This window comes from Neovison vison, chromosome 4 (genome assembly GCF_020171115.1).
Source record: "Neovison vison isolate M4711 chromosome 4, ASM_NN_V1, whole genome shotgun sequence".
Taxonomy (NCBI): Eukaryota; Metazoa; Chordata; class Mammalia; order Carnivora; family Mustelidae; genus Neogale; species Neogale vison.
Window position 1 is genome coordinate 54,445,655 of NC_058094.1, and position 25,378 is coordinate 54,471,032.

Genomic DNA, 25,378 nt, shown 5'->3' on the forward strand with positions numbered 1-25,378 from the left:
CTTTTAAGTCTGTTCTTTGGAGTATCTGATAAGTTGGAGTTGGGATAGAGAAAGAGGTAGTGGAAAGCTATAGTGTGCAGTGAGAATTAGCCAGTAAACTGAGAAGTGGAGCCTGGGTTAAAATTCTGGTTCCTACACTGTTAGTTTGATGACTTAGGGCAAGTCATTTAACTTACTTGATTTTGAACCTCATGCATTCATTGTTGACTTTTTCTTTCAGAGTCCACGTTAAGTGTGACTTCCAAAACCGGTACAGGATGAGAGGTCCTGTCTGGCAAGCACAGAGAGTCATCTTCATTCTGGACCTACATTCTAATTATGGCCCTCTTAAGAACTCCCTCCGGGGAGCTTGGGTGGCTCAGTTGGTTTAGCTTCTGCCTTCGGCTTAGGTCATGATCCTGGTCCTGGGTTGAGCCCTGAATCAGGCCCTGCGTCAGGCCCCACATCCCCTGCTTAGCTGGGAACCTGCTTCTCCCTCTCCCTCTGCCTCTCCCCCCAGCTTGTGCACACACTCTCTATCAAATAAATAAAAATAAAATCCTAAAAAAAAGAACTATGTTTTGTTTTGCTCCCCACTTCACTTTTGATTTATTCTTCTCTTCTTTTCTTGAGTAGTATTTTTATTTTGTGTTCTATAAAGATTTAATCAGTGAAAACAGTTTATTTAACGATGCTATATTTTTAAAAAATTCATTTTATTTTTAAAATTATTTATTCGGGGAGAGGAAGAGCAGAGGGAGAGGGATAAGCAAACTCTTGTCAATGAGGGCCTCGATATAAGGACCCTGAGATCATGCATGACCTGAGCTGAAACCAAGAGTTGGACACTTAACTGAGCCACCCAGTTACCCCCATGGTATATTGATTTCAAAGGCCATGCTGTCTTTGGAATCATTGAAGTGTGAGGTCGAGGCTGAGAATATGGCTTTAACACAAGCTACGAGAAACATCTTTTGAAGGGTCTTGAATATTAATGACTATCCCCCCTTTTAAACTTCCTGGGACAGAAGGTCTCTTCTCCTTGTGGGTCTGCCTCTTGCCCTCTGTTTTTCTGACTCTGGCTTTTCTTCTGCTCCCTAAGTCTTTTTCTGTTCTCCCTAGCTTCTGCATGGAGTTTTGGCCTCCTTATATATTTAAGCTTCCGTATCTCCTCATCTCACTGTGCCCTGCCTGTACTTCAGGGTTTCTTTATCCAAGTCTTTCCAGCTTCTACTTCAGTGTTAGCTCAGTTTCTCAAACTGGATTCCTGAATGAGAGAGCCTGTGATCATGGAGCATCTTTTACAGCAGGCCCATGACTGGGTGGTGGCCGCTCATTGGGTTGGCTGTCCTTGGGTCAGGGGTCTCCCTCTAACTGTGCAGCTAATTAATCCTGGTTAGTCAGCATCAAGGAGGTCCACACGGGACTTCTGGGGGGCTCTCTGGTTTGATTTACTTACAGCTGTGGCTTTGGCAGGCCCTGGGATAGTCATTTCCAGTATCAACTCATATAAAATGTACAGGAAGGTTGGATTTCAGTTTGACTTGGCTATGGATATTTGAGTGGAGAGTGGTTTGATTTGGTACACAAATATGAATTTTGTGGGCATTCAAGTGGAAGTGTCCAGCTGGAAATACAGACCAGGGGTCAGAGAGTAGATGGCAGAATAATTTGATTATTGTCTGTGTGGAGGTTTGAGCGCTAAGCTTCCATGAGATAGCAGAGGAAGGAAGTAGAGAGAGAGAGAGAGAGGAGAAGCCTAAGGACAACTCAAGATAGAAATACAAAGAAGAGAAAAGAGGGGTACCTGGGGGGCTTGGTTTGTTAAGCGTCTGACTCTTGATTTTGGCTCAGGTTGTGATCTCAGGGTCGTCAGATGGAATCTGTCGTCAGGCTTCACACTGGGTATTGAGCCTACTTGAGAGTCTCTCTCTCCTTCGCCCCCTCTCTCTACACCCATTTGTGTGCTCTCTCTCTCTTAAAAAAAAAAAAAAAGAATGATTATAAAAACAAAACAGGAAAGAGAAGCTCTACAGGAGAGATCGGCATGTAACCAGTTAACAACATGCTGTATGTTGTTTTTAAAGAGACAAATGAATCAAATGTTTTTAAATGACTCCAGAATTTTGAGTACAGTTTTGCACTAATAGTCTTCACTTTTTGAATGACTCTTGCTGTATTTTTACCCCACCCCCCCTTCTCATAGGTAGAAGAAGAAATCCAGACTCTGTCTCAAGTGTTAGCAGCAAAAGAGAAGCATCTAGCAGAGATCAAACGGAAACTTGGGATCAACTCACTGCAGGAACTAAAACAGAACATTGCCAAAGGCTGGCAGGATGTGACGGCAACATCTGCGTATGTTCCCTTGATCATAGATTTTTCTAGAGAATGTGAAGGATGCTTTTGCTCCTTTTGTCTGGGCAGGAGAACTGAAAGGAGATGAAGATGCTTCTGTAGCTCTTCTTTGGACCACACAGGGCTCTCCCACCCAGTCCTCAGGTGCATCTGACTCTTCTCTAACTCTGGTCTTCCACACTGTTCTAGGGGATAGAAAGAAAACCAGCCTCGTCTGTGAGCTGAAATAATAACATTTAAGTTCCAGCAGTGTTGTATGTTGACTTGCTGGAAATGTGTCAAGTCGTCCTCAGAATGACTGGGTAGGGTGAGAGGTAAGGTAGTCAGAGATAAGCAAACAGGATCAGGGAAGGTCTGAGGTCACAAAACTCAAAAAATGTCGGGGCAGGATTTGAACTCTGGGTTGACCAAGTACAGAGGCAGTCTTTCTTCACCCTTCTCTCTATACAGCGCAAGACTCTTGGTTCATCGCCTCCGGTGGGAGCTGGTGGCAGAGGCCCACCCCTCAATATTCCTGTCTTTTCAATCACACAGATTTTGATATGGCGTGATCATCATGCCGTTTTGTGTCCCTGCACACAGAGGAGCAAGCTTCTAGGGACAGATTCTGAAGTGCGTTCTTGACTCTCTGTGTCTTTGGTCCCGGCGCTGAGCTGGTGACCAACGCAGTGAGGCTGACAGCATCCTGACAGGAAAGCTCTAGGTGTCCGCCCCCTTTGAGCCACTTTCTCCTACAGAAGTCCAGGGAACTAGTCTTTTGACTGTGTTTCACCATAAACTTTTGTTTTTAGTATTTCATCTTGATGGGAGAAGTAAAAATGCTGGAGCATTCCTCTCTGTAACGTGAGGATCTTAACCTCTTTGTGGCTCTCATATTCATTTGTTTTTCTTTTCCCTTCACTAATCCCTGAATAGATGGGAAGAGGGAGGTGGTCAGTGATAGCTTTAGGTTCTAGCAAATACCACACTCAAGTCATTTTCAGTGTCGCACCTTTTATGTACTCTGCCCAGAGTCCCCAAGTCCTTATTCGGTAGCTCTGCAGACCTGCAAAATTAAAAGAAAAAAAAAAATTCTTGATAGCCCATACAATTTATTTGAATAATAAAGTACACTTGGGCCTTACCTTGCTTCTAATCCCTTTTTAGGACATAAAGTTATAAAAGGCATGGGAGGAATTTGATTTCATTTTTGTTTTCTTTGGCTTCAGTGGAAAAAGCCTTTGGCTCATTTTCATCTCTTCTCCTGTTTTTGCCCTGTACCCTGATTTCCTTGGCCCTGCCTTCCTAGGCCTCCTTCTGTGTGGCCATCCCATAGCACTGGTGAAGACAGCCCCCCAGTGAGGGATAGGAGTCGGGTGAGGGGGTGACACCCCCGGCGGTTGGGAAGGAGTTTGGATGTTCTGAAGACAAAATTTGTTTTAATTTTTGAGAGCTCTCTGAGAGGTGGTGATTGTGCTTTAAATAATTGCTATTAGAAAATGTTAGCTTAACTTTTCTTTGTTCTTTTAAAATTTAACATAGATACAAAAAGACATCTGAAACCTTATCTCAGGCTGGACAGAAGGCATCAGCTGCTTTCTCATCTGTTGGATCCGTCATCACCAAAAAGCTGGAAGATGTAAAGTATGTCCTCATTTCTCTTTGCTCATTAAGTAACTGAGGCAAATTGAAGTATGTTGTGGTTGTGTTTACCTCCCGACTTTGGCTGTGGCTTTGCGAGTGAGGGAGGCCACTCCTTCAAACCGGACCTGCAATTGTGCCTAAATTATTTTAGGTGGAGCCTTCCGACTTTTAGGCATAGCATTCAAAACAGTCATCTTACGAGTACATTTAAGATTGTTGGAAAATTCTGGTTGTGTACTTTTGTCCTTTTAGTCCTTCCTGACCATGCAGGGTAAGTATGTCTCTCTTAGTTGCAAGTCTGTGGTTGTGGGCCGAGCCTGTTGTTCCGCTGGGGAAACGTCCAGGAGCACTGCCTGCACGCTTCGACTGAGACCTGCCTTCAGTTCTGTATGGGACACTGTTAAACACCGTGGTGTGATGACAGCGTGCTCGTCTGTGTACTGATGTGTACTCACTTGTAAGCGCTCTCTCCATCCACGCTTAGGCCCAAATCTGGATACGGAGCTTTGCTTTTCATTTTGCATTTATATTTCAGATGAGTCTGCAGAATTTTTGTGGCAGTTTCGATAAAACCACTTCACAGTGCTTTTGTGTGTCCCCCATTGTGCCCCCTGCCCCATGTCAATTAGAATAGCGCCGAAAGTGACAAACATGGTTTCCATTTGCTGTGCTTCTGTTGGCATGAAGATTTTTTTGTTTTACCAGCCAAACCCCCAGATTGCATGACTTTGTGTTTTTCATTTGTGGGGAATGTAGCTTTTACAACCAGAGTTTGGTTGGTTGAATAAGTTTGGCAATCAATGTACTTATGCTCTATACCAGAAAACCAAATTATTTGTATCTGGACTATTGACATTCTAAGCATTGTGTAATAAACGTAGCTTACTGGGATTCTTTGCACAATTGATTCACATCTCACAGGTGCTCTCATTCCTTTTCACGCCAGCTTGTTTGTATTTTACTGCAAACTCCAGTTAAAACCTTAACGCCACTCTTAAAAAGTAGGTTATTTCATTATTGTAGATTTACCAGAACTTCCTTTCTTTTTTAATGCTTACTGTGGCTTCTTGCAGATTGCAAGCCTTTTCACATTCCTTTAGGTAAGGAGAGCTCGAACCATCCCTGCAGCGCAGCTGGTGTCTTGAGACAAGTGTGCTCACATAGATTATCACGCCCGTTGGATGGTTGTTTGTCCACGATGTACTTTTTCTCGCGTTTGGAGTATCTTTTTCTCTAGTGCATACCTATTTTTAAGGGAGGGTTTCTTGTATCCCATGGGTAACGGATAGATTAAAAGAATAATTTGACACCGTGGTTCAGGGATGTGGAAATGATTTTGACATTTCTTATTTATTTATTTATTTATTTATTTATTTATTTTTGGTAAAAAGAAGCAGCTTAACCATGGCATACAGAATTCCTCCCTTTTAATGTCTGACTTTGTTTTTGATGCTTTCATTTGTTTGGTGCTTTTGTAAGGATGTTGGAATTCTTCACGTGGGTCCCATTATGTATCTGTAATAGACTACGTATGTACGCCTCATGATGTTAGCCTCCCATCTTATACAGGTTACTCGGGATATTTTTTTTAGTATGGTAAAACATACATAAGGTAAAGTATCCCACTACTCCGTACTTTTCCATACTGGTTTTATTAGCTTATAGTTTTTACTGTTTTTTAATTTCTTATGTTCTTAAAATATACACATAAAGAGATTTCATGGTTGCAAAAGGAAAAATCATCTACTAGGCTTAAAAAAAAACCCAAAACACTTTAAAAAGATGTCATCCCAGACCATGCCTTTTAGAAGAAATCTTTGTGATGTTGAACAGTCCTCCTCTCTGTCTCCCATACAGACTGTTTTATCCAGTTAATAGAGAAAACAAAGTTGGAGGGAGGACTTTTAGAGAGTAAGCAGGAAAGGCAACGTGGTAGTCTCCATCTCTGTTCCCGTGAATGCGAGTTGTCTTCTTAAGTAAGGAAATATGTACTTAGAGCTGAGGTCTTTCTGTCCTAATGACACTTGGCCCTGGAATTCAGAGAAAATCATAGGGGTAAATCCACTCTAAATGCTGAGTTATTTAGAGTGAAAACAGTGCTTTAAAAAAAAAAAAAATCAGCAGTAGGAGGTGATTCTGTATCTTTGGTATTCAATTAAAAATGTCCCAAGTGCTCTAGGCAATCTGTTAAAACCATTTTATCTCAGGTTGTTTGGGTTGAATGATACTTAGTCACATAATCCATTCTGCTAACGTGAGATTGCATTTTGTGGGACAGGCCCAAAGAACATAATCACAAATCAGATACGGGGGTTTTTGTATGGAAAGACCTTAGAATCTTTGAGCTGATGGAGTGGGGGATTTTTTTTTTCCTTCAGAGCCCATGGTTCTTAGTCATGGCTCTTGGAAGAATAAAGAGGTAAACCAGATGAAGAGTGGTGGGCAGCAAAGCCAGGTTTGTTGAGTGAGAGTCAATTTTACTGAGGATGGTACAAAACTCCGCACGAAAGAGGAGACCCGAGAGGGTTATCGTTGGGAGTTTCTAAGTGTAGGGGTTTTTATGAGATGTTGGCGGGTTGTTTTACTCTGGTTAATACGCACCTGTCATCCAATCAGGTTTTTGTCCATATGCTCATTTGCCTATCAGGGAGTTGTTCACGTGGGAAAGGGTGGAGGGCTCCTTCCAGAGTGTTGTAGAATAATCCTTTTAGGAGCCAGCCCTGGCCCCTGCCGGCCTTTCTTCTGACTCTCCTCCATTAATAATATAGCATGTATTGATATGTGGAGGTTAAAGTCAGGGTTTTGATTAAAACTTGGAAATTTAGAGACATGAGATTATCTTCTGAAAGCTAAATTTTATAATTTTCACAGGTTAGAAGTTGGCTAAAGTCACGTAAATCATTTCTAGGCCAAGAAGCCCTGATCGTAATCTGATTTAATGTGTTTGGATATCATAAAAACATATGTACTAGAAATACATAATAGAAAACCTATAGAAAGAAAGACTACATCTTTTAGATCAGTGAGTCCAGGGAGCCAGTACTGGCCCCAGAAACTGTCCAAGGAGAGGGAACGTGGAAGTATGTGTTGACAGTTTCAGTCCCAACATGGCCTTTTCTCATGTGGAGACTGATACAGTGCTTTCTGCCAAGTGCTGGAAATAGCTGGTTAATCCTGTCAACTACCCTTTGTTTTGAGTCCCTGTTTACCCAGCAAGCCTGAGGCGATGATTCCTCTCTCTGACTGGATTGTGGATGATTTGCTGACGTGAATTAGATTCGGCAACAGTTTTTATGCCACATTGTCAGTTAATAAATTGCCACTTGGGATTTAGAAATTTGTCTTACACCGCAAGTGGGTGTGTGAGGAGAACAAAGCAGAGGAAACAAGAGAGATGGAGAGATCTGTTTTGAATGCCCTGAAAATTAGGTGTGGGGTGGCCAGACGTGGGGCAGGGTAATGGGAGGCCCTGTAGGGACAGCCAGCTCCCCCCACCCCCGGGTGGTATGTTCCTATCCACCCCTCTCCTGTTTGCTTATTTTCTACACATACATGCTGAGCTTTGACTCATGATTTTAATTTTTTGAGAGGAATTTTGAAAGCGCCATCTCCTTTTCCTGGGTGCCAGTGTTAAACCTCAGTTTTTAGTATTCAAGTATAGTATTGTAATTCAGTAGTCTCTTTCTCAGTACCTTAGCTATATCTAGGAGGAAGTGCTCATTAACTTTGCCCTTATTTCCAAAGGAATTTTCTCCTTTTTATGTGTGTATTTCTTCATAAAAACCTCTACATTTTTGGGGGGGGGGGCTCATTAAAGTAACTCTAGACAATTCCGTTTTGCTGAAAATTTCCACCACTCAATGGGAAAAGAGATGGCATTTTCTCTTTCAGAGAGTACTTCTTGATTAGAATTTGGGAAGCTTTATTGAACTTTTCTCCCTTTCACGCCTGTATTTCCTAATTTCAGTTACCACGATTGTTCATTCATTCATTCTTTCATTCAAAAGTATTTGTTTGAGGGGCACCTGGGTGGCTCAGTGGGTTAAGCCGCTGCCTTCGGCTCAGGTCATGATCTCAGGGTCCTGGGATCGAGTCCCGCATCGGGCTCTCTGCTCTGCAGGGAGCCTGCTTCCTCCTCTCCCTCTCTCTGCCTGCCTGTCTGCCTGCTTGTGATCTCTGTCTGTCAAATAAATAAATAAAAATCTTTAAAAAAAAAAAAAAAGTATTTGTTTGAATGCTAGCCATGTGCCAGCCCCTGGTCTGGACTGTGTGGTTCGAGTTCCCACTGAAATAATTGGGTACAGTGTGAAAGTTTTTAAATATAATCTAATGTGAAATAAATGTTAACGTGTGTTTCCATTAAAGTCCTCAGTAGTAGTAGTAGTAATAATAATGGTGAATTAATTATGCTCCAGGCAAGGATCTGTATAGTCCCGCTGAAGGAGGGTGCTGTTATTTATTTATTTATTTGATTGTACTGAAGAAACAAAGCCATCGAGAGATTAAGTGGCTTCCCCAAGGTCACACAGCGAAGTGGTTGAAGGCTGAGACTTGAAGCCCAGCAGCATCCTGCTTCTGGAGCCAGCATTCTTTTTCTCTGCATTGTTTTGCTTCCCCAAAGCCATGATGGTTGAAGAATATGTCCCTCTAGGCACTGCCCGGTGGTTACCTTGGTTTATCACTTTCAGTCAAGGAATTACCATGAGGGCAGAACGGAATAATACACAGCGCGCCTGGCACATAGTAAGCATTAACCGTTCACCCTGCCCCTCCTTTCTCTGGGTCCTACCTACTCCTTCCTTCCTCCTCATTCCTCCTTTTATGTCGCCTTCTTCATAGTGATTAGGGGTGAAGAGATCAAGTAACTGGGTAAGAAACAAGGAAAATGTAAAAAAAAAAAATTCAGTTTTTTGAAAGAATAACTTTTCTAAAGTAAGAGTAAATACAAGATTGAGAAGCATTTAGTGAGAACCTGGTTGCCATATGGTTTCTTTTTTGGTCAGTGTCTTGAGGACCCCAGATTTACATTACTACTTTTGATGCTACATATTTAAGGGTTGCCATTCAAGATAGAAAAATTTTAACAACATTTGCCTTATGGTTGTTAACTAATCCTCACAATGTATCTATTAGAGACCGCTCTGGCCTCCCAGCAACATGGCTTTTTGCTTCTGAGGTTTTCCATAGTTAAACTTCAGTGAGATTGGAGATGTTAGGTAAGTTGAGGCAAGTTGAAGCTTTGTGTAGCTTTCCATAGGGAATCTAGGAGAGCAAGAACAGCTGCCCTGGGAATTACAAACTAGCCACCAGCAAAATGGAATTTCATCTATATGTGGATTACAGAGAAGTTCAGATAACTGAGTAGATTTGAAATTGCTGGGTATTCCTTGTACTCCCTAGCAACATGGCTACCTCACATGCAGGGAGACCCACATTTTGTGTGAATCTGTGTTACTTTGATCTCATTCTCTGTTCAGTGAGTGTATTTTTAACCTTACTGTGAAATACAAAACCTAAAGAAAGGTGCTCACAACCAAATTCAGCTCCGTGAGTTATCACAAAATAAACACCTTATCATTATCACTTCCTTGCTTTTCCTTATGTATTCCCACATAAACATTAAGTATGTGTATTCTTCCTTTTGTCTTTGCGGCTAACGGCTAATGGAAGTTCCTAACGGCTAATGGAAGTTCAACACTAGCAAGTAGGACCCTGAAGACCTTACAAGAGATGCTACATTGTTTCTTAGATTTCTCAGAGTGATCATTTTTAACATTCTTCAAGTCACACTGCAGAAATCATTGGGGCCCGTGAGGTGCTTCATAACTAATTGCCCCAGATTGTCGGCTTCTGACTTGGTTTTCTTGGAAGGATATTGGTAGTCCTTTCTTGTAATAACAGTGTAAAAATCAAACATTTAAAAAGTTATCTGTATTTCCAATATTATTGTTTTCTCCTGTTAACCTTATTTGTCAGTTTCCCTTTTTCTTCCTGACGTCTCCTTGCATTGATGTTCCACTACCATCTATCTACTTTCTTAATCGAGGGAGACCCCTTGATTAGACTCATGCGTAGCTCTCCACTGCCTTCTTGTTTCCATTCTCCATTTCCTGATAATTCCGGGTGACTTACAATTCCCTTCTTCAACTTTTATGGCCCCAGGGCTGATTTCTTACATGTAGGATAATCCTGAAGTAACTTGTGCTCCAGATGTTGAATTTACTACGATTAACTTGATGCGTTTAGAATGCGTTTTATGATTATTTCTTCCACTTTGCCTTTGACCCCATTCCCTCTTAACTAGCTTGTATGTTCAAGGGGGCACAGAGCTCCCCAAATGACCATTGGAAGCAATGAGTTTTTACATGGTGCTTAGGGACAGTGGCTAGGATTAGCTGTGGACTTCTGAAATTGGCAGTTTTGCCACCTATTTCCTCAATTTGTCAATACTGTGAATTCAGTCTATGAGTCCCATGAACAAGCAGGTTATCACACATTCAGCTGTAAGTCTCCTCCTTTTGCCAGAATTTGGTAATTTCTGCCAAAATGAATGTTCTAGCGAAGAGTCTTGGTTATGAGGAACAAAATATTGTGTAAATTAGCTGACCTAAGAAGGGGAATGTGCTTCACAGAAAGAGAATCCAAGAAGAGGAAAGGAAGCAAGTCCTGGACCCACCCAGACTAGGCGTGCTGATTGGAAAGCTGGTAGAAATCAAGGTCGCTTCTAGAAACCAAGGAAACCACTGTTCCTCTCCCACCTGCTCCCCCCCTCCCCTTAACCATCCCCACATGGTCCTCTCTCCTTCCTTTCCTCTACCTCCCTCTGTGCTTCTGTTCAGTACTTTTTTGGGAACTCGCTTCCTTTGCTCTCTTGCAGCTTTGCCCTTCCTGGTCCCATAAAAGGTCTTCCTCGACACCTAAGCCTGCATAGGGTATTTTTTTATTAGCTCATGTACTTAGCCACTAACTGGCCAATGGCTTAGTGTCCTAATTACAAAATCCCAGGATAAGAAAAGAACCTTAATTGGTCTCTTCCCCCCACCCCTTTTTGTTCAGTCCAAACAATTTGTAGATGAGCAGGAGGTTAGTTGTGGTTAGGGCTCCACTGATCCAGTTATCATCACTGAGGATGATGGAAAGTGGCTGAAGAAATGTGATTATGCAGACAGACTCTTTAGAAGGGTCTAAGCTATCGCATACTACTGTAATTAAAACAATTAGAATTGTAAACTAAGAGGGATGATTTTTATTCCTCTTTGTCCTTCAAATATGGATCCAGCCCACTGCAGTGGATCAAGGAGGAAAAGAATTAGCAAATTCCTCTTAGAGAATAGTCTTATATCCAAGTTATCTACCAGTCTTATTATAGTATAGAGAGAATGGTGAGCTGTATGGCTCTTTGCTTCTGTCATATATGACATTAAGTATGAAAATGTCCAAATATTTTACCAATTATTTTGATTGAACTGCAAGCATATTTTGATTTATGTCAAGATCATACTCTCATGTCACTACGTATTAGTGCAAAACTAGATTGAGGGAGCTTCTTTTGAAATGCATTATCATTTGTAAAACATTTTTTTGAGAAAACTAAATCACACTTGCAATATTCAAATATAATTGAGAATACCTTGGACTGTCCAGCTTAACGGCAGGAAAGATTTCCTGCCAAAAGTGCTGTGCCAGTGATCAGAATATTTCAAGGACAGCAATCATATCATCAATTTACGGTGACTTTGTGAGCCATAATATTAAAGTACTTCCATTTTGTGAGGCGGTCTCTATGGGAGATGGCTGAGAGTAGATAACCTTGAACTTGGGTGGTCAGTGAACCACATTGCCCTAGAGAAGGAAGCTGGTCCTGGTAAAACAAAGGGCCAGATGGTATTTGAATGACCATTAAGAACATTTAGTTAATGGGGATGAAATACAAGTGTCTCTTACTAGAAAACTGATACTACTACTAAGGAGTGATCTCTGATCTGACTTGAAGTTGTCAAATAGGTGATTTATTTTGGTCTGATCACAAATCTGTGGGAGAAAGGCAGCTGCTGGAGCCCTTCTCCAGCCTCATTTGTGTGTGTGTGTGTGTGTGTGTGTGTGTGCACGCGCGCACGCACGCCTCTTTGTGTGCTTCGTTTTTTTGTTGGTTTGTTTGTTTTTTTGAGGGGAGGTGGTGAACATTGAATTAGGAATCAGGAAGACCCAGGTTCCATTCTTGATTCTACTATGACCCTGGGTAAATCATTTAACTTCTGAGCCTTGGTGCTAGATGACCCACAGTGAAAGCACTGGAGTTTCCAAAGTGCTGTAAAATGTAAGGTTGAATTATTAGTTCTATCAACTTATGTGATTTAAATTGGCTCATGAAGGAGCACCTGACTGGCTCAGTCCGTGGAGCATGTGACTCTTGGTCTTGGGGTTATGAATTCAAGCCCATGTTGGGCATAGAGATTATTTTAATAAATAAATAAACAAACTAAAAATTTTTCTGAAAAATTTTAAACAAATTGGCTCATGAATAAAAACAAATTATTTTGGAATGACTTTGATCCCCTCCACCTCAAAAAGTAGATTAAGTCTTCATGGTGCCAAAAGAATAAGCTTCTAGAAAGAAGGGTTTTATCATGTCTAATCACGGTACTAATTTCATGTCTATCTCTTTTTAATGCTGCCTCTTAGTATCCGCTCCATTCAACATTCAATTAGCATGCCTGCTATGAGGTAAAGTATATTTTTATAAATGTACTTGATCTTACTTAGTACTTACTCTTTACTTAGATGTTGAACTTGAACTGTTCTGAAACAGAGACCTGGGGTTCTGCTCTACGTAAGCTGAGCATCCATACTCTGTCAGTTTTCATTCACTCTACGTGCGATGTTAAGAGGGTATGAGAGATACATTCAAGATTTGTGATTAAAAAAAAAAAAAAACCTCTTATATTTTGAAAACCCATAATATTGTTTCATATCTTTAATCTGCTTAATTGAAAACATGAACACGACTCATCTAATGAAGCTGCTTTTTCACGTCTATAATACGTGTCCCACCACATCTGCCTACATTAGCTTTAATTGCTCCTCTTCTCTTCCATCCTTCCAGTTCCACTTCCCTCATCCCACGGTGACATTTGGAGCCAGCTGTGATTTAATTGGATAGTCCACTTTCATTAGGAAACCCGTGCAAGCGGCATATGTTACTACCACGCTTACCTCTCTAGGGAGGCAGGGGACTTTTAACCATACATGCTTGGCTAAACTTGGAGCAAACTTCAGAACTACCTAGAGAGTTTGTTAAACCCCCTTGTTGGCTGGGCCCCTCCTCTGGTTTCTGATTTCTGTAAGCCTGAGGTGGGACCTGAGGACTTGCATTGCCAACAGCTTCCCAAGAGTCACTGATGTATCTGGGGGCCCACCCCTTGCCACTGGCTGCCCATCCCCACTGTGGGAGGGAGGAGACCCCGTGTTCCCTTCTTCACCTTTTCCATCTAGGGTAACATGAAGGATATTTGAGGTCAAGTGAAGTCTGGCAGTTTGGAAACCCAGATGGGAGCAACATAGGTGCTGTGATCCTCCGTAGTTAATACAGATGAGTGGGAAGGCCTGTGAAGGCCTGTGCTCCGAGTGCTCTGTCCCCCAGGGAAGCTTTGTGATGAGATGAAGCCACATCTCTTCCTTTCAGTTTCCCTTTCTTGGTCTCTAACCCTGGAAACCAGGATCCCTGTTCATGGAAACTTACGTGGTCTGCTTGTCCTGCTTGGGGATGTAGGTTACTACTGTAGGACTCTGGCCAGGCAACATGGGAATTTAAACTCGAGTTTTAAAGTATAGTACAGTCACCAAAGGTAAAGTGGCATGACTAGATGGATGAAATGACAGAATCGATGTTCTACGTGCCTTTGTTCCCTCTCGTCACACATGTACTGGACTCCATCTGTAGTCCCGTATGTCTGAGACAGGCCGTTTGTGGAACTGAAAGTGTTGTTGTCAAAATCTTAGACCCGAAACGGATCATCTTAGCTAGTAATGTCCTACCTAATGATTTGTGTGTGTGTCTACACACACATGTACAGTTAAATATATCAGTCTCTTCTTTGACCAAGAATAATGGTGAAGAGGAATACAGTCAACCAATGATGCCAAGCTAGTGAGTTTTATTCAGTGTTTGTAATAGAACTCTGTTTTTCTTTCTCTCCATAGAAACTCCCCAACTTTCAAATCATTTGAAGAAAAGGTTGAAAACTTAAAGGCAAGTAGAGACGAATAGTGATGTCTTACTTGGTACCTTAATTTTTTTTTAATTTTTTAATTTTTTTTGCTGTGGGTAAATTATTCTCATTACTCTTTCTTTCTAAAAGTATTTAAAGAGCTTTAATAACTTTATTTACATTATTATGGGTGATATATTCTCTTTTAATACATTTTTTGAGTGTATGTTGTAGTGTGGCAGAAGCTAAATGCTGAAAGGAATTGTAGGATTTAAAAAGCAGTAGTACTTGAGAACTTTGTGTGACTCAAATACTTTTATAACCAGATAAAATTTAATATAAATTTTATTGTAGAAAATTAATAAGTACATTACACAAGCACAAAAAGTAAGACACAAAAAAGTTGGTCCTATCACCTAGAGTCAGCGATACGTATGTAGTAGAACTATGCCTTTGTCCTTTAAGAAGGAATTAACCAAATACCACAACATTTTCCTATGTCATTAAATATTCTTCCTCAAAATTAGGTTTAATGATTGCTTACATGTACCCTCTGACAGATAGTGTTTGTTCAGCCCTCAGTTATTAGACATTTAAGATAATGATGGGGATGCCATGATGATCATTATTAATGATGCATGGTTTTATTTTTTGATGGCTTGGATTTCAGGGAAGGTGGGCATTTTCCCATGACTAGCTTTCTTAATTTGTAAATTATATTATTTTCAAGATTATATTCAAAATTATAAAATCACCAACTCTTAGGATTACCAGTGGCCAGAAAGGTTGTCTTAGGTCCCATCTACTGCCCAGCCTTCTCTATAAATTTGTGCAAAGCCAGTATTAACTTTCTTCTTAAACTAAATCTGTTAAGTACTGTAGATGTTTTTAAGGATTAAAGGCATTATCTTAAACCCTTTATATAAATCTGCTTAAAAACAAATATTCAGATTCAGTCTTTCAGAATTGTAACTGGAGTCACTTATTTCTAAATGCATCTTTTTTCTTTCCCTTTTCCTTTTTTTTTTTTTTTAAAAGATTTATAATTAATTTTTTTTTTTTTTTTTAACAGAGACACAGTGAGAGAGGGAACACAAATGGGGAGTGGGAGAGGGAGAACAGGCTTCCTGTGGAGCAGGGAGCCCAATGCAGGGCTTGATCCTAGGACTCGGGGATCATGACCTGAAAATAGACACTTAAGGACTGAGCCACCCAGGTGCCCCTAAATTCATCTTTCTTAAATTGCAGAAGCAGGGGATGCTTATGGAAAGAAAACCTAACACTCTTCCAAGACCTGGATCTTTTTTTCTTTTACAGACACAAATACACACCTTTTCTCTTTCTACATAAATGCATAAACATTTTTCAGAAAGAATCACACTGTACAGACAGTCCTATAACGTTATTTATTCAGCCCCCACTAGCATACGTGCTCTATGATCCCACAGACACAGACACCTGTTCTTTTACTCACTGATGCTTCTCAAAGGCCTAGAATAGTCCTTGGCACATTGAAGCTGCTTAATACATATTTGATGAGCAAAATATTTATCCTAGTTGTTCTTCTAGGTCAGTATGAGACCTGCTTTATTCTTTTTAATGTCTAGTCATGTATTTGAAAATAGACTGTACGTTGTAGAAGTCAACGTTTACTATAATTCAGTTCTCACTATTTGAGGTCTATCCTGATAAGCCTTGCCTTGAAATCTGCCTTAAGCATTCGTTTTTGAAATGACTGGTTGGAAAACCAGACAACTGTATTCTTTTGCCATTGAAGGTGAGGAGAAAAGTCCACGTCATTTACTATATACTCTCCTTCTGAGTATATTTAGCCTCTATAAATTGTGGTGAAATTTGGCTTTTGAGACATGACTAGGCACCATTCAGATAAAAAACTTGTAATTTTTTTAAAAAGTGAAGTTTATGAAACATAACCTCAAAAGGCTGTAAAATATGGTTGTATGCTTGGGACGTAATTTAGCTAGATTACATTTATATTCAATTAAACATAAGGTTTCCATGTACTTAGGTTTAGATTTTGGATTGATTCATGGGTCTGGGATTATTGGGCATTTGCCATGTGACAGGGGTAGGCCTCAGAGATACCACAGTGAGCAAGAGACAGAGACCCTTTCTGTAAGATGGGTAGACATTTGAATGGTCAATGAAAATAAAGTGAGGTCAGGTACCATGACAGGGAGACTCGGGGATGCAGTGGGACCAGTAGCAGGAATGTCTGACCTGGCCTAGGAGGGAACATAGGGGAGGGCTTCTCACAGGACACAATAATATAAATGGAGGCTTTTAGGTTGAGGGGAATGTTTGCAGCTTTGGAGCCCTTTTCAGGAATACCAGGAACTTTGCTGTGCTTGTAGGTAGTGAGCAGAAGATGAAGCTAGGGTGATGGGTAGGCCACACTAAAGAATTTGGACTTGGGGCAGTGGGAAGCCCTTAATGGATTTCAAACAGTGTGGGTAGTGTATGCTGTGCATTTTGGAAAGATCACTGGTGCCCTGCAGAGCTGAGGGAGCGAAGACTGGTGTCAGAAGACTAGTTAGGACAAAGGAATTATGCCAAGATGGTGGTGGGGTGAGTTAAGGTAGTGCCCATGGGACAGGTTTCAGAGATGTTTAGAATTTAGAAATGACAGCTTGAAAGTCGCCGTTGGATTGGATGTGGCACAAGATGGGAAGGATCAAGGATGCTCTCCCAGGTATCCGACTGGGCCAACTAGGTAGCTGCTACAGCCAATTAAAGTCTTAAGAAGAATAGAGAAGGGACCAGTTGTGGAAGGAGTTTTGCATTTGACGTGTTGAATTGCAAGGGTCTTAAACTTTTCCTGTAATAAAGAAATGTGTTTTAATAAATTAGTTAAATATGCAGTGGACAAAAGTCGTGCAGATTTTCCAAACAATTTAGGGATTGTGGATGGGAAACCAAAGAGAGTGAGAGAAAATTTCAGCTAGATTCCAGCTGATAATGTGGCTAGTCAGTTATGATTCAACTAAGAGCAGGGGCAAGTTAAACCTACTGTGAGTTGCTTCGTGGGTTACTGACTGGTTTCCCAATATTAGTCAGCTGTCCCATCGGTCAGTAAGGAGATGTAACAGAGAGCATAGATAGGTCAGTGTTGTTAAGGATCAAATGACATAAGGGTTTTGAAAAGCATAAAGTATGATACAAACGTAAGGCAGACCTATTCATGCAGACAGATGTTCACTGACAAAATTTCAGGCCAGATAAATTGGAGTAGTGCTTTACACTCTGTAACTTGTCTAGGAAGCCCCTGGAGATCTCTAGATGGAGGTGGGGAGGCTGGGCTGAGCCTACATGTCTAACAGGCTCCCAGGGGGCACTGAGTCAGTCTGGGGATCCTTGTACCACACTGTAAGTAGCAGCACATTAGATTTTATGCTGTAACTGGGAAAAACAGATCAATTTCTTTCCTTGTCAGATTCAGTATTTCTTTTCTTTTCTTTTTTTTTTAAGATTATTTATTTATTTATTTGACAGGCAGAGATTACAAGTAGGCAGAGAGGCAAGCAGAGAGAGAGAGGAAGAAGCAGGCTCCCCGCTGAGCAGAGAGCCCGATGCGGGGCTCGATCCCAGGACCCTGGGATCATGACCTGAGCCGAAGGCAGAGGCTTTAACCCACTGAGCCACCCAGGCACCCCAGATTCAGTATTTCTTGAATGAATGTAGCTGAATGAACAGTCTGATGGAGCTAAAGTGTTTTCCAAATATAGAGTGACTTCCAATAGATATTTGAGAGTAATAGGTCTTCAGAAGTTTTTTGGACAGATTTTCGTGGGAGGAACGATGAGCAGATGGGAAAAAAGAGGAATGGTAGTAGCATCTACCAATCTTGAGTATTCCCGCAGAGGACCCCGTATGGTTTTCTGGTTAACTGCGCGGGAACACCGCAGCAGTACTGAATTCCGCGCCTGTATGACCTTCGCTGAGCTAGCAGGTTCCGGATGGATTTGATCCTCAAAGTAAAATTTGAGTTACTTTTTTGCAGAGTCAGCTGAGTTTACATTTCATGATGTCTTGTCCTTTTTGAACTTTTTTTTAAAGTCTAAAGTAGGGGGAACCAAGCCAGCTGGCGGGGATTTTGGAGAAGTCTTGAATTCTACGGCAAATGCCAGTGCTGGTGCCCCAGAGCCTCTTCCAGAACAGACGCAGGCGAACCCGTGAGGCCCTCACCTTTGTTCGGCTACCCACTGCCAGATGCTGCAAGCAAGATCCAAGCACGTCTTGTCAACAGTCGTCGCCGTGAATTTCCACCAGATGTGCTTTCACTTAGCTTTACGTATTCATTTGACCAAATAGTTTGTGGGTTGAACAAAATAAAACTATCTTCACCTCTGATTCCTAGGAAATACTCTCTAATGTGCATTTAAGGGCCCTGATTTAGGAAACACTATTATAAAACAACAACAACAACAACACATGTAATCCCTGGGGATCCTCATTAGAATGATCTAAGAAGCTTCAGGTTATCATACTTGCTTTCCTCCTTTACAAAATTGCTGTGGATCTGGGATGCCACTTTGATCTTTGTCTTCAATACGATTTTCTTGTCTCCTTCTTGAACCTCTGGGTATTTGATTGTTAACTAAAATTTTCTTTAAAATTTCCTGAATCCTGGTTATTACAAGTTTTGGTATAATTTTCTTTAGCTCCGAGGGAAGAACAACTAGCTACAGAAAATGTTTCTTGAATAAACATTGTCCTGGTAGAAGGTATCTTGTATCTTGTGTGTCTGAAGACAGCAGACTAAGTATAAATAAATTAGCTTGACTTCCAGTTTGTTACAGTTTGGTAAGTGACGGACGACATGTGTGGTGGTTCAGAGTCCTAGGTGACTTGAGAGCAGAACCCTCACATTCTTGTCACCATTTGTGATAATAACCCGTTCAGTGTATTTGTTATTATGCCACTTCTCTTGACTTACTTGTCATGAGACTAAATTTCTAGTTTCAGAGTAGGTTGCAAAATAACATTTTGATTCAGGCGGTCTCCTAATTACCAGTAGGTTGGAATAGGAACACTCATCACCTGTTCCATTCAAAAGCCTGACCATTGTTTAGATCTCAGTAGCTGTAAAAATGCTAAAATCAATCACATTAGGGGGAATGTTGCTGTCTTCATATAATTCATTTAGCACCATTTAAAAATGAGCACACAAAGTTGTATGACTAATATAACTTGAAAAGTTTTTGTACTAAGGGGTTAGTGGTAACTCCTGAGGAATTAATGCATAAGTGATACTGTAGACATTGCCCCTCTACTTTGAAAAAAATGGCAGGGCTGAATGAACCAAAGCCTCTAGAAGTATCTGCATGGAGGCCAAGGTACTCTCTTCTAATTAGTTACTTATTTGTCACTATGACCTTTCATTATTTCGTGTATGGTTATGGCCTATAATGTTGTATTTGTTATTTATCAAGCTGTAATTGTTTTCATATTGTTTATGCCAAATGTTAATTGCCAAGCTTGGAGTGACCTGAGGCTTTTTTTTTTTTCTTTAAAAGCATGACTAGATTTACTTCAGGATAAATTATCTTAAGAAAACCAAATTTGAAAAGCCACAAGTGTTGGTTGTTATAAGTAACACGCTGCCATTCTTGATTGCTAGAGTTTTTGTTATAGCATTTTAGATGCAACCGAAAATAATGCTCTATTAAATGTGAAAAGCTTAATAAATTCTGTATATGAGTCGTATAGGTCTCAATATTTATTGTGAGACCAGGGGTCTGGAAACAGCTTGTATTAAATAATCAACTGGTGTCTATGCAAAAAAAAAAAAAAAAAAAAAAAAAAAAAAAAAACATAACTTTTTTTTTTTTTTAAACTATCTGCTTTAAATCACTGCTTAATGGTGTTAGACTAACATATATATTATTTCCTTGAAGAGACTTTAAGGCAGTTGCCCATTTGTTGAAGTGCTGTCCTGGAGGACTGGATCTGTAAAAATTTGTCTTTTTATAGAAATACTGTGGTTGCTCATCATAACTGTTAAATTATTTTTTTTCCAACCAGTCTTTCATTTTTTTTTCTTTCTTTCTTTCTTTTTTTTTTTTTTAAATCACAACATCCTCTTTTCATCACATTGTTTTTTGGGTGTCCTGCCCTGTTACTATCTTTCACCTTTAGCTGAGTGGAATATATTCAGATCTCTGCTTTATAATGAGAAATGATAGACTAAGGAATGGAAAACGGGATGGTACTATGTGGGTACTTGGTGATGGTCATGAAAGAAATTGGGAGAATGGCTTTTCCAGACATCTACCTTTATTTAATTTCAAATGATTTAATCTTTTGCAAAGTACTCTGCATCTTAAAAGTAGTAGTAAAAAGTAGTGAAAGATTGAATTTAGACAAACATATGGAGGTAGAAATACTATTCAAAGTAGTTGTTGTGGAAGATTCAATATTACGAATTCACAGATATTTAAGAAATTTGGAACACTGTAATTATTAAAAATACCAGAGAGGTCCTGGTCACACTATTGAATTTTGTGTTTGACACTGAAAGAAAACAGTTTGAGAGTGAAATCTCAGATGTTCAAGTGAACAAGAAGTGTGAAAGAAGGAAATCCCTGAAATTAACCCATGGAGTTTGTGGAAAATAAAACAAGAGTTCTCATGTTTATGGCCAAAGTAATTAATGGAAGAGAGAATTCACTGGATTATTCTTTTAGTAACTCAAACTACTGAAATAGAGAAGGAGAAAACACCTTTAATTTGGACTTACTGTTTCTGGATTTGTTTATCATGAAATGCACACTGTATTTTTTTTTCTTTTTGTATAGTATTTGAAAACAATAAAAATTCTGTAATTTGGGTATGGGTTCTTTTTGTATGTATTATGTGTCAGGGAAAGAGGTGAGTCCATTATTACAACTTTTCTCCAGACACTTGGAAATTTAGATATGGGAAAAAACCCGTAAGTAGCTCTTCGGAATTAGTGTATCAAAACTGAACAAGCTACATGTTTATTATAAGTGACTATTTGGTTTATGTATGTAGAGATGCTGTATAAGGTCCCATGTCAACACCACATGTGTTTCTTTATAGCTTTTAAGACCCAGATGAAAAATCAGATTTTCTTGCCCATACCAAAGAAACATTTGGTGATTAATCTGGGACCGACCTATTGTAATTGGATTAATTATAGAGACTGTGTTGGGTTAGACTTAATATAAAGCAGTTACCACTTTTCAGTAAACCTGCAAACCTTATACAATTAATGTCCATATTATTCAGACTCTGAAATCAAAATAAACTAAAATCAGAATGAGTGGAAACAGCTCTTAGTTTATAAGACTTCAGAGGGCAGGGGCAGCAAGTACCTACCACCGCCTGGGATTTCGTATTTAACATAAATGCTACTTGGTGACTAAATTTCTTGCCAACTCTCATACACAATTTTGATTACGGAGTGAGGTGGTTTGGTAGTGTGATTCTTTTAATTTGGTGGTTTTCCTAGCATACAGTAAAAAACACAACACCAATTTTGTTGGAATATTTGTAAGTGGGTATGATTTTTTGCTTTAACACTCCATTTCACCATGCTTTGTTCTTTTTGGTTTTTAGGATCAATTCTCTAAGCTAATGACTTGGCTTTATAAGTGAGGAAGCTAAATCAACCTTAAATTGATGTGCCAGAGGTCAGGATTACAGTCAGAACTAGAACTAAGGGGTTCATGAGGTCACTGGCCAATGCTCTTTACAATTTACCACTTTTTCCTGAAGGGAAGTATAAGTAGCAATAGCCACAGATAACAAAAATGCCTCGGGTAAGACTTCATTAATGGTCAAAGAAAATAAATGGCTTAAATGCCAAGAAGGAGAACACCCTGGAGTAGAATCTTTCTTAAGCACCCTCGTGAACTTATGTAAGAATTACCCTAATTGGCTAGTAGTACTAAACTGCGTGGTGCATGCAATTACACACTGTTCCAAGGTTAATGTGGAGAGCATGAGAAGGGGGAGGGTTAGAGGGAGAAGCAGACTCCCTGCCAAGCAAGGGAGTCTGATGGGGGACTCAATCCGGGGACTCCAGGGTCATGACCTGAGCCGAAGACAGTCGCCCAACCAACTGAGCCACCCAGGCGCCCCTGTAGTCAGATACTACTAAAAAAGGGCTGTGGTCACATAAAAATTCCTTCTGTCAAAATACTTGCAAATGAACTGTAAAGGGCCTTGTTATCTCCCCTAAAATAACTGGATTAATATAAAACTGATAGAAGATAGATGGACAGCTTAGTTTATCAACACTTGGTTTTGAAAAGGGTGGGCAAATTCTGGGAATTAACATTGACGAGGAAAAGGGAGAAAATCATGAATGAGGGTGGGAGTCTCTGGTGGCGTCTGTTTAGGCACATTCCGAAATGTAATTACTTATAAGGAATTGTAGCTACCTACAGGTGACAAAAACGTCTCAGAAAGATTAACTTTTGAACGTCAGTGGATCTCAGAAGAGGCGGCAAAAGACAAACTTGGATCCAGGATTTCACACAAGTTCACTGAACCCCACTGTGTGCCCGGTGTCAGGGATCCAACAGCCAAGAGTTTACAAATTTGGGAAAGCAAAGAGAAACGGTGTTAAGTAAACTTAAAAGCAATTAAGCAATTATAGCAATATTAAGAACGCTAAATGGTGCAAAGGAAACCCGGGGAGTCCGACAATGTGTTTGGGGTTCCAGTTCTAAATAAGGTAATCACGGAGAACCTCCTGTCTGAGCAGAGACCCGAAAAACAAGCCTTGCGGTCATCTGGGGTAAAAGCCCATGCGGTGGGTCTAGCACGGTCTCAGACGTTAATACCAGAATTTGCAGGAGGACAAGGGCCAAACGATGCTCTGAGGAACGAAATTCCTGCAAGTCAAAAACACTTTCCATGAAAAACCTAGCAGATCGCAGCCAGTAGAGGACCCCTAGGCACCACCGATGTAATTCACCGATTTTAGAATAACCATCTCTCCACACGCCCGCTCCCTACACAAACTGCATTACACTCCCAGGTCGCCCGCGCTCCGGAGGAGGGTGGACCATTCGTTGCTCCGCCCCGTGGCCTGCGCGCCTGCGGAGAGGTCCAAGGTCAGAGGTTGCGGAACCATCATGGCGGCGCTGTGTAGGACCCGTGCCGTCACGGCCGAGAGCCAGCTCCGGCGAGTGTTTCTCCTCTCTCGGCCCTGTCGAGGCGCAGGCACCGAGAGTAGCTCCGGGAGTGAGAGTTCCGATTCCACAGAGCCTAAAATGCGCCAAGGCGGCTTCGCGAGCGCTCTGGAGCGGCATTCGAAGCTGTGGCGGAAGGCGGAGCTCGGGGAGAAGACCGTGAGTGGCGGGAGCTCGCCGGAGACGCGTGGGACCCGGCTAGGGCTGGGGTTTGAGGGGAGCCCGGGCGTGGTGGGTGGAGTGGGAGTCGGGGCGGAGCCTGGGGTAGGGGTGGAGCTAGGATCTGGGGTGTGTCTTGGCCTTGCGGCTGGCTAGTCCGAAGAGAGCTAGGGGTTGGTGTGTTTCTCACTTTGTGGTACTTGTGTGCGGCAGTTACGTGCTGGACCGTGGTCCGCACTCCTTTGCGCCCATCTTCCTGGGTGAGTGCTGGACGGGAAACCAGCAGGGAGCGCTGCCCGTGAGGCGGTCTGGGGCGACTCCTGGGTCTCAGAGACGAAGTGGACTCACACCGGGGAAGGACGGGGTCTCTGCCGGCTAGTTTTTTAGACACAGAAGTTCCAGCCTGGACCTTGGCGTCTGGCGTGCAACGCTTTTTATAAATACTTAATTTATAGTTGAAATAATGAATAGTTGAAAGAGAATTACTGTCTCTGTGAACTTGAGCAGATGAGTTAACCGCTCAGTGCTTTGCTTTCCTTTTCTGTAAATGACAAAAAAAATTTCCACATGTTTCAGGCGATACTTTGTAAAAATAGGGTAGAATTACTGGATAAGTGAAATGGAAGAGATCGGCATAAATACGAGTCACAGTTTTTTATTAGATTCAATAGACATGAAATTGGATGTCTGGCAGTGTTAAATTATATAAAAATAAACGCTCTCAATTTCTGTACGCATTTCTTTGGAGACCAGCACCCAACAGTTCAGAGCCTGGCAGTGTCCTGGGTTATAGAAAACTACCAGGAATTTAGTAGTAATTGTTAATAGTTACTAATGGCAAAACTTGCCTAAAATCCAAGGATTAGAAGAAGCCCGTTTTATTAGTTTTCTATTTGCTCTCATAACAAGTTACCACAAGTTTAGTGGCTTAAGACAACACAGGTTTATTATTTTTAGTGCTGTAGGTGAGAAGTCTGATTGATGTGTCAGTGGGTTACAGTCAAGGTGTTGGAAGGTTTTGTTCCTCTCTGTAGGTTCTGGGTGGGATCTGTTCTTTGCCTTTCCAGCTTGTAGAGGATGGATACAATCCTTGACTTACTGCCCTCCTTCTATCATTTTTAAAGCCAGCAACAGTAGATTGAGTCCTCCCATCATATCAATCTGACCTCTCTTCCAGTTACAAGCCTGTTGTGATTACTTTGAACTCACCCAGATAATGCAGAATAATCTCCCTGTTTTAAAGTTAACCGATTAGCAACCTTAATTCCATGTGCAATTTAATTTTCCTTTGTTATGGAAGGTAACATAATCACAAATTCCAGGGATTAGGATATGGACATATTGGGAAGGGGGGTGCATTTTTGTCTGTCATACCTGAGAAAATCATAAAATTCTAAAAGGATGACTGACCTGAAACTGACTAATGGATGGATTTAAATCCATCCTTGGTGGATGTGAAGATTGTGTGGTAAAGTAGGAAATGTATAAATATAATTCACATTTCCCTTCCCCAGAATACATTTATAGGTAAGGGATTTCCTTATTTCTCTCTCATCTTCCAACATTTCTCACTTACACCCCTTCCTGCATGCTTTATTACCACATTCCAGACACATTCAGAAACTACAGAAAATAATTCTCAACTGCTGAGTTAATTGTGGCAAGAGTGAAATTATAACATCATAGTTAGACTGTTTGAAACGCCATATGGCGATCATACTTGGGGGTTCCACATGGTTAAAAATGTTTGTTTCCTGAAGGAAACAACTAAAGTATTTGAGCATGATCTGGATTCCATTGCCTTCCTTTCCCTTTGGTTTTTCCAAGAGGAGGCTGGAGTGTTTCTTGAAGTCCAGCACAGCTATTAGA

General features: G+C 40.9%; 2 protein-coding genes across 6 annotated transcripts in view; both read left to right on the forward strand.

The window, feature by feature from the left end:
• The window catches only part of TPD52 (tumor protein D52), a 104,943-nt gene extending 83,927 nt beyond the window's left edge, over nt 1–21,016 (forward strand). For 2 of the 4 annotated variants that reach the window (XM_044245405.1, XM_044245401.1), the window contains exons 3-8: nt 2,186–2,334; nt 3,856–3,957; nt 5,031–5,057; nt 12,640–12,681; nt 14,158–14,206; nt 18,243–21,016. In XM_044245405.1, the coding sequence (XP_044101340.1) occupies nt 2,186–2,334; nt 3,856–3,957; nt 5,031–5,057; nt 12,640–12,681; nt 14,158–14,206; nt 18,243–18,362 (489 nt within the window). In that variant the 3' untranslated portion in view covers nt 18,363–21,016. The remainder of the gene's footprint in view (nt 1–2,185; nt 2,335–3,855; nt 3,958–5,030; nt 5,058–12,639; nt 12,682–14,157; nt 14,207–18,242) is intronic. The other 2 variants (XM_044245403.1, XM_044245404.1) reach the window with 2 other exon arrangements.
• Nucleotides 21,017–23,271: 2,255 nt separating this feature from the next.
• Nucleotides 23,272–25,378, forward strand: part of MRPS28 (mitochondrial ribosomal protein S28) — a 112,066-nt gene continuing 109,959 nt past the window's right edge. For both annotated transcript variants that reach the window (XM_044245406.1, XM_044245407.1), the window contains exon 1: nt 23,272–23,509. In XM_044245406.1, coding sequence (XP_044101341.1) covers nt 23,294–23,509 — 216 coding nt within the window. In that variant the 5' untranslated portion in view covers nt 23,272–23,293. The remainder of the gene's footprint in view (nt 23,510–25,378) is intronic.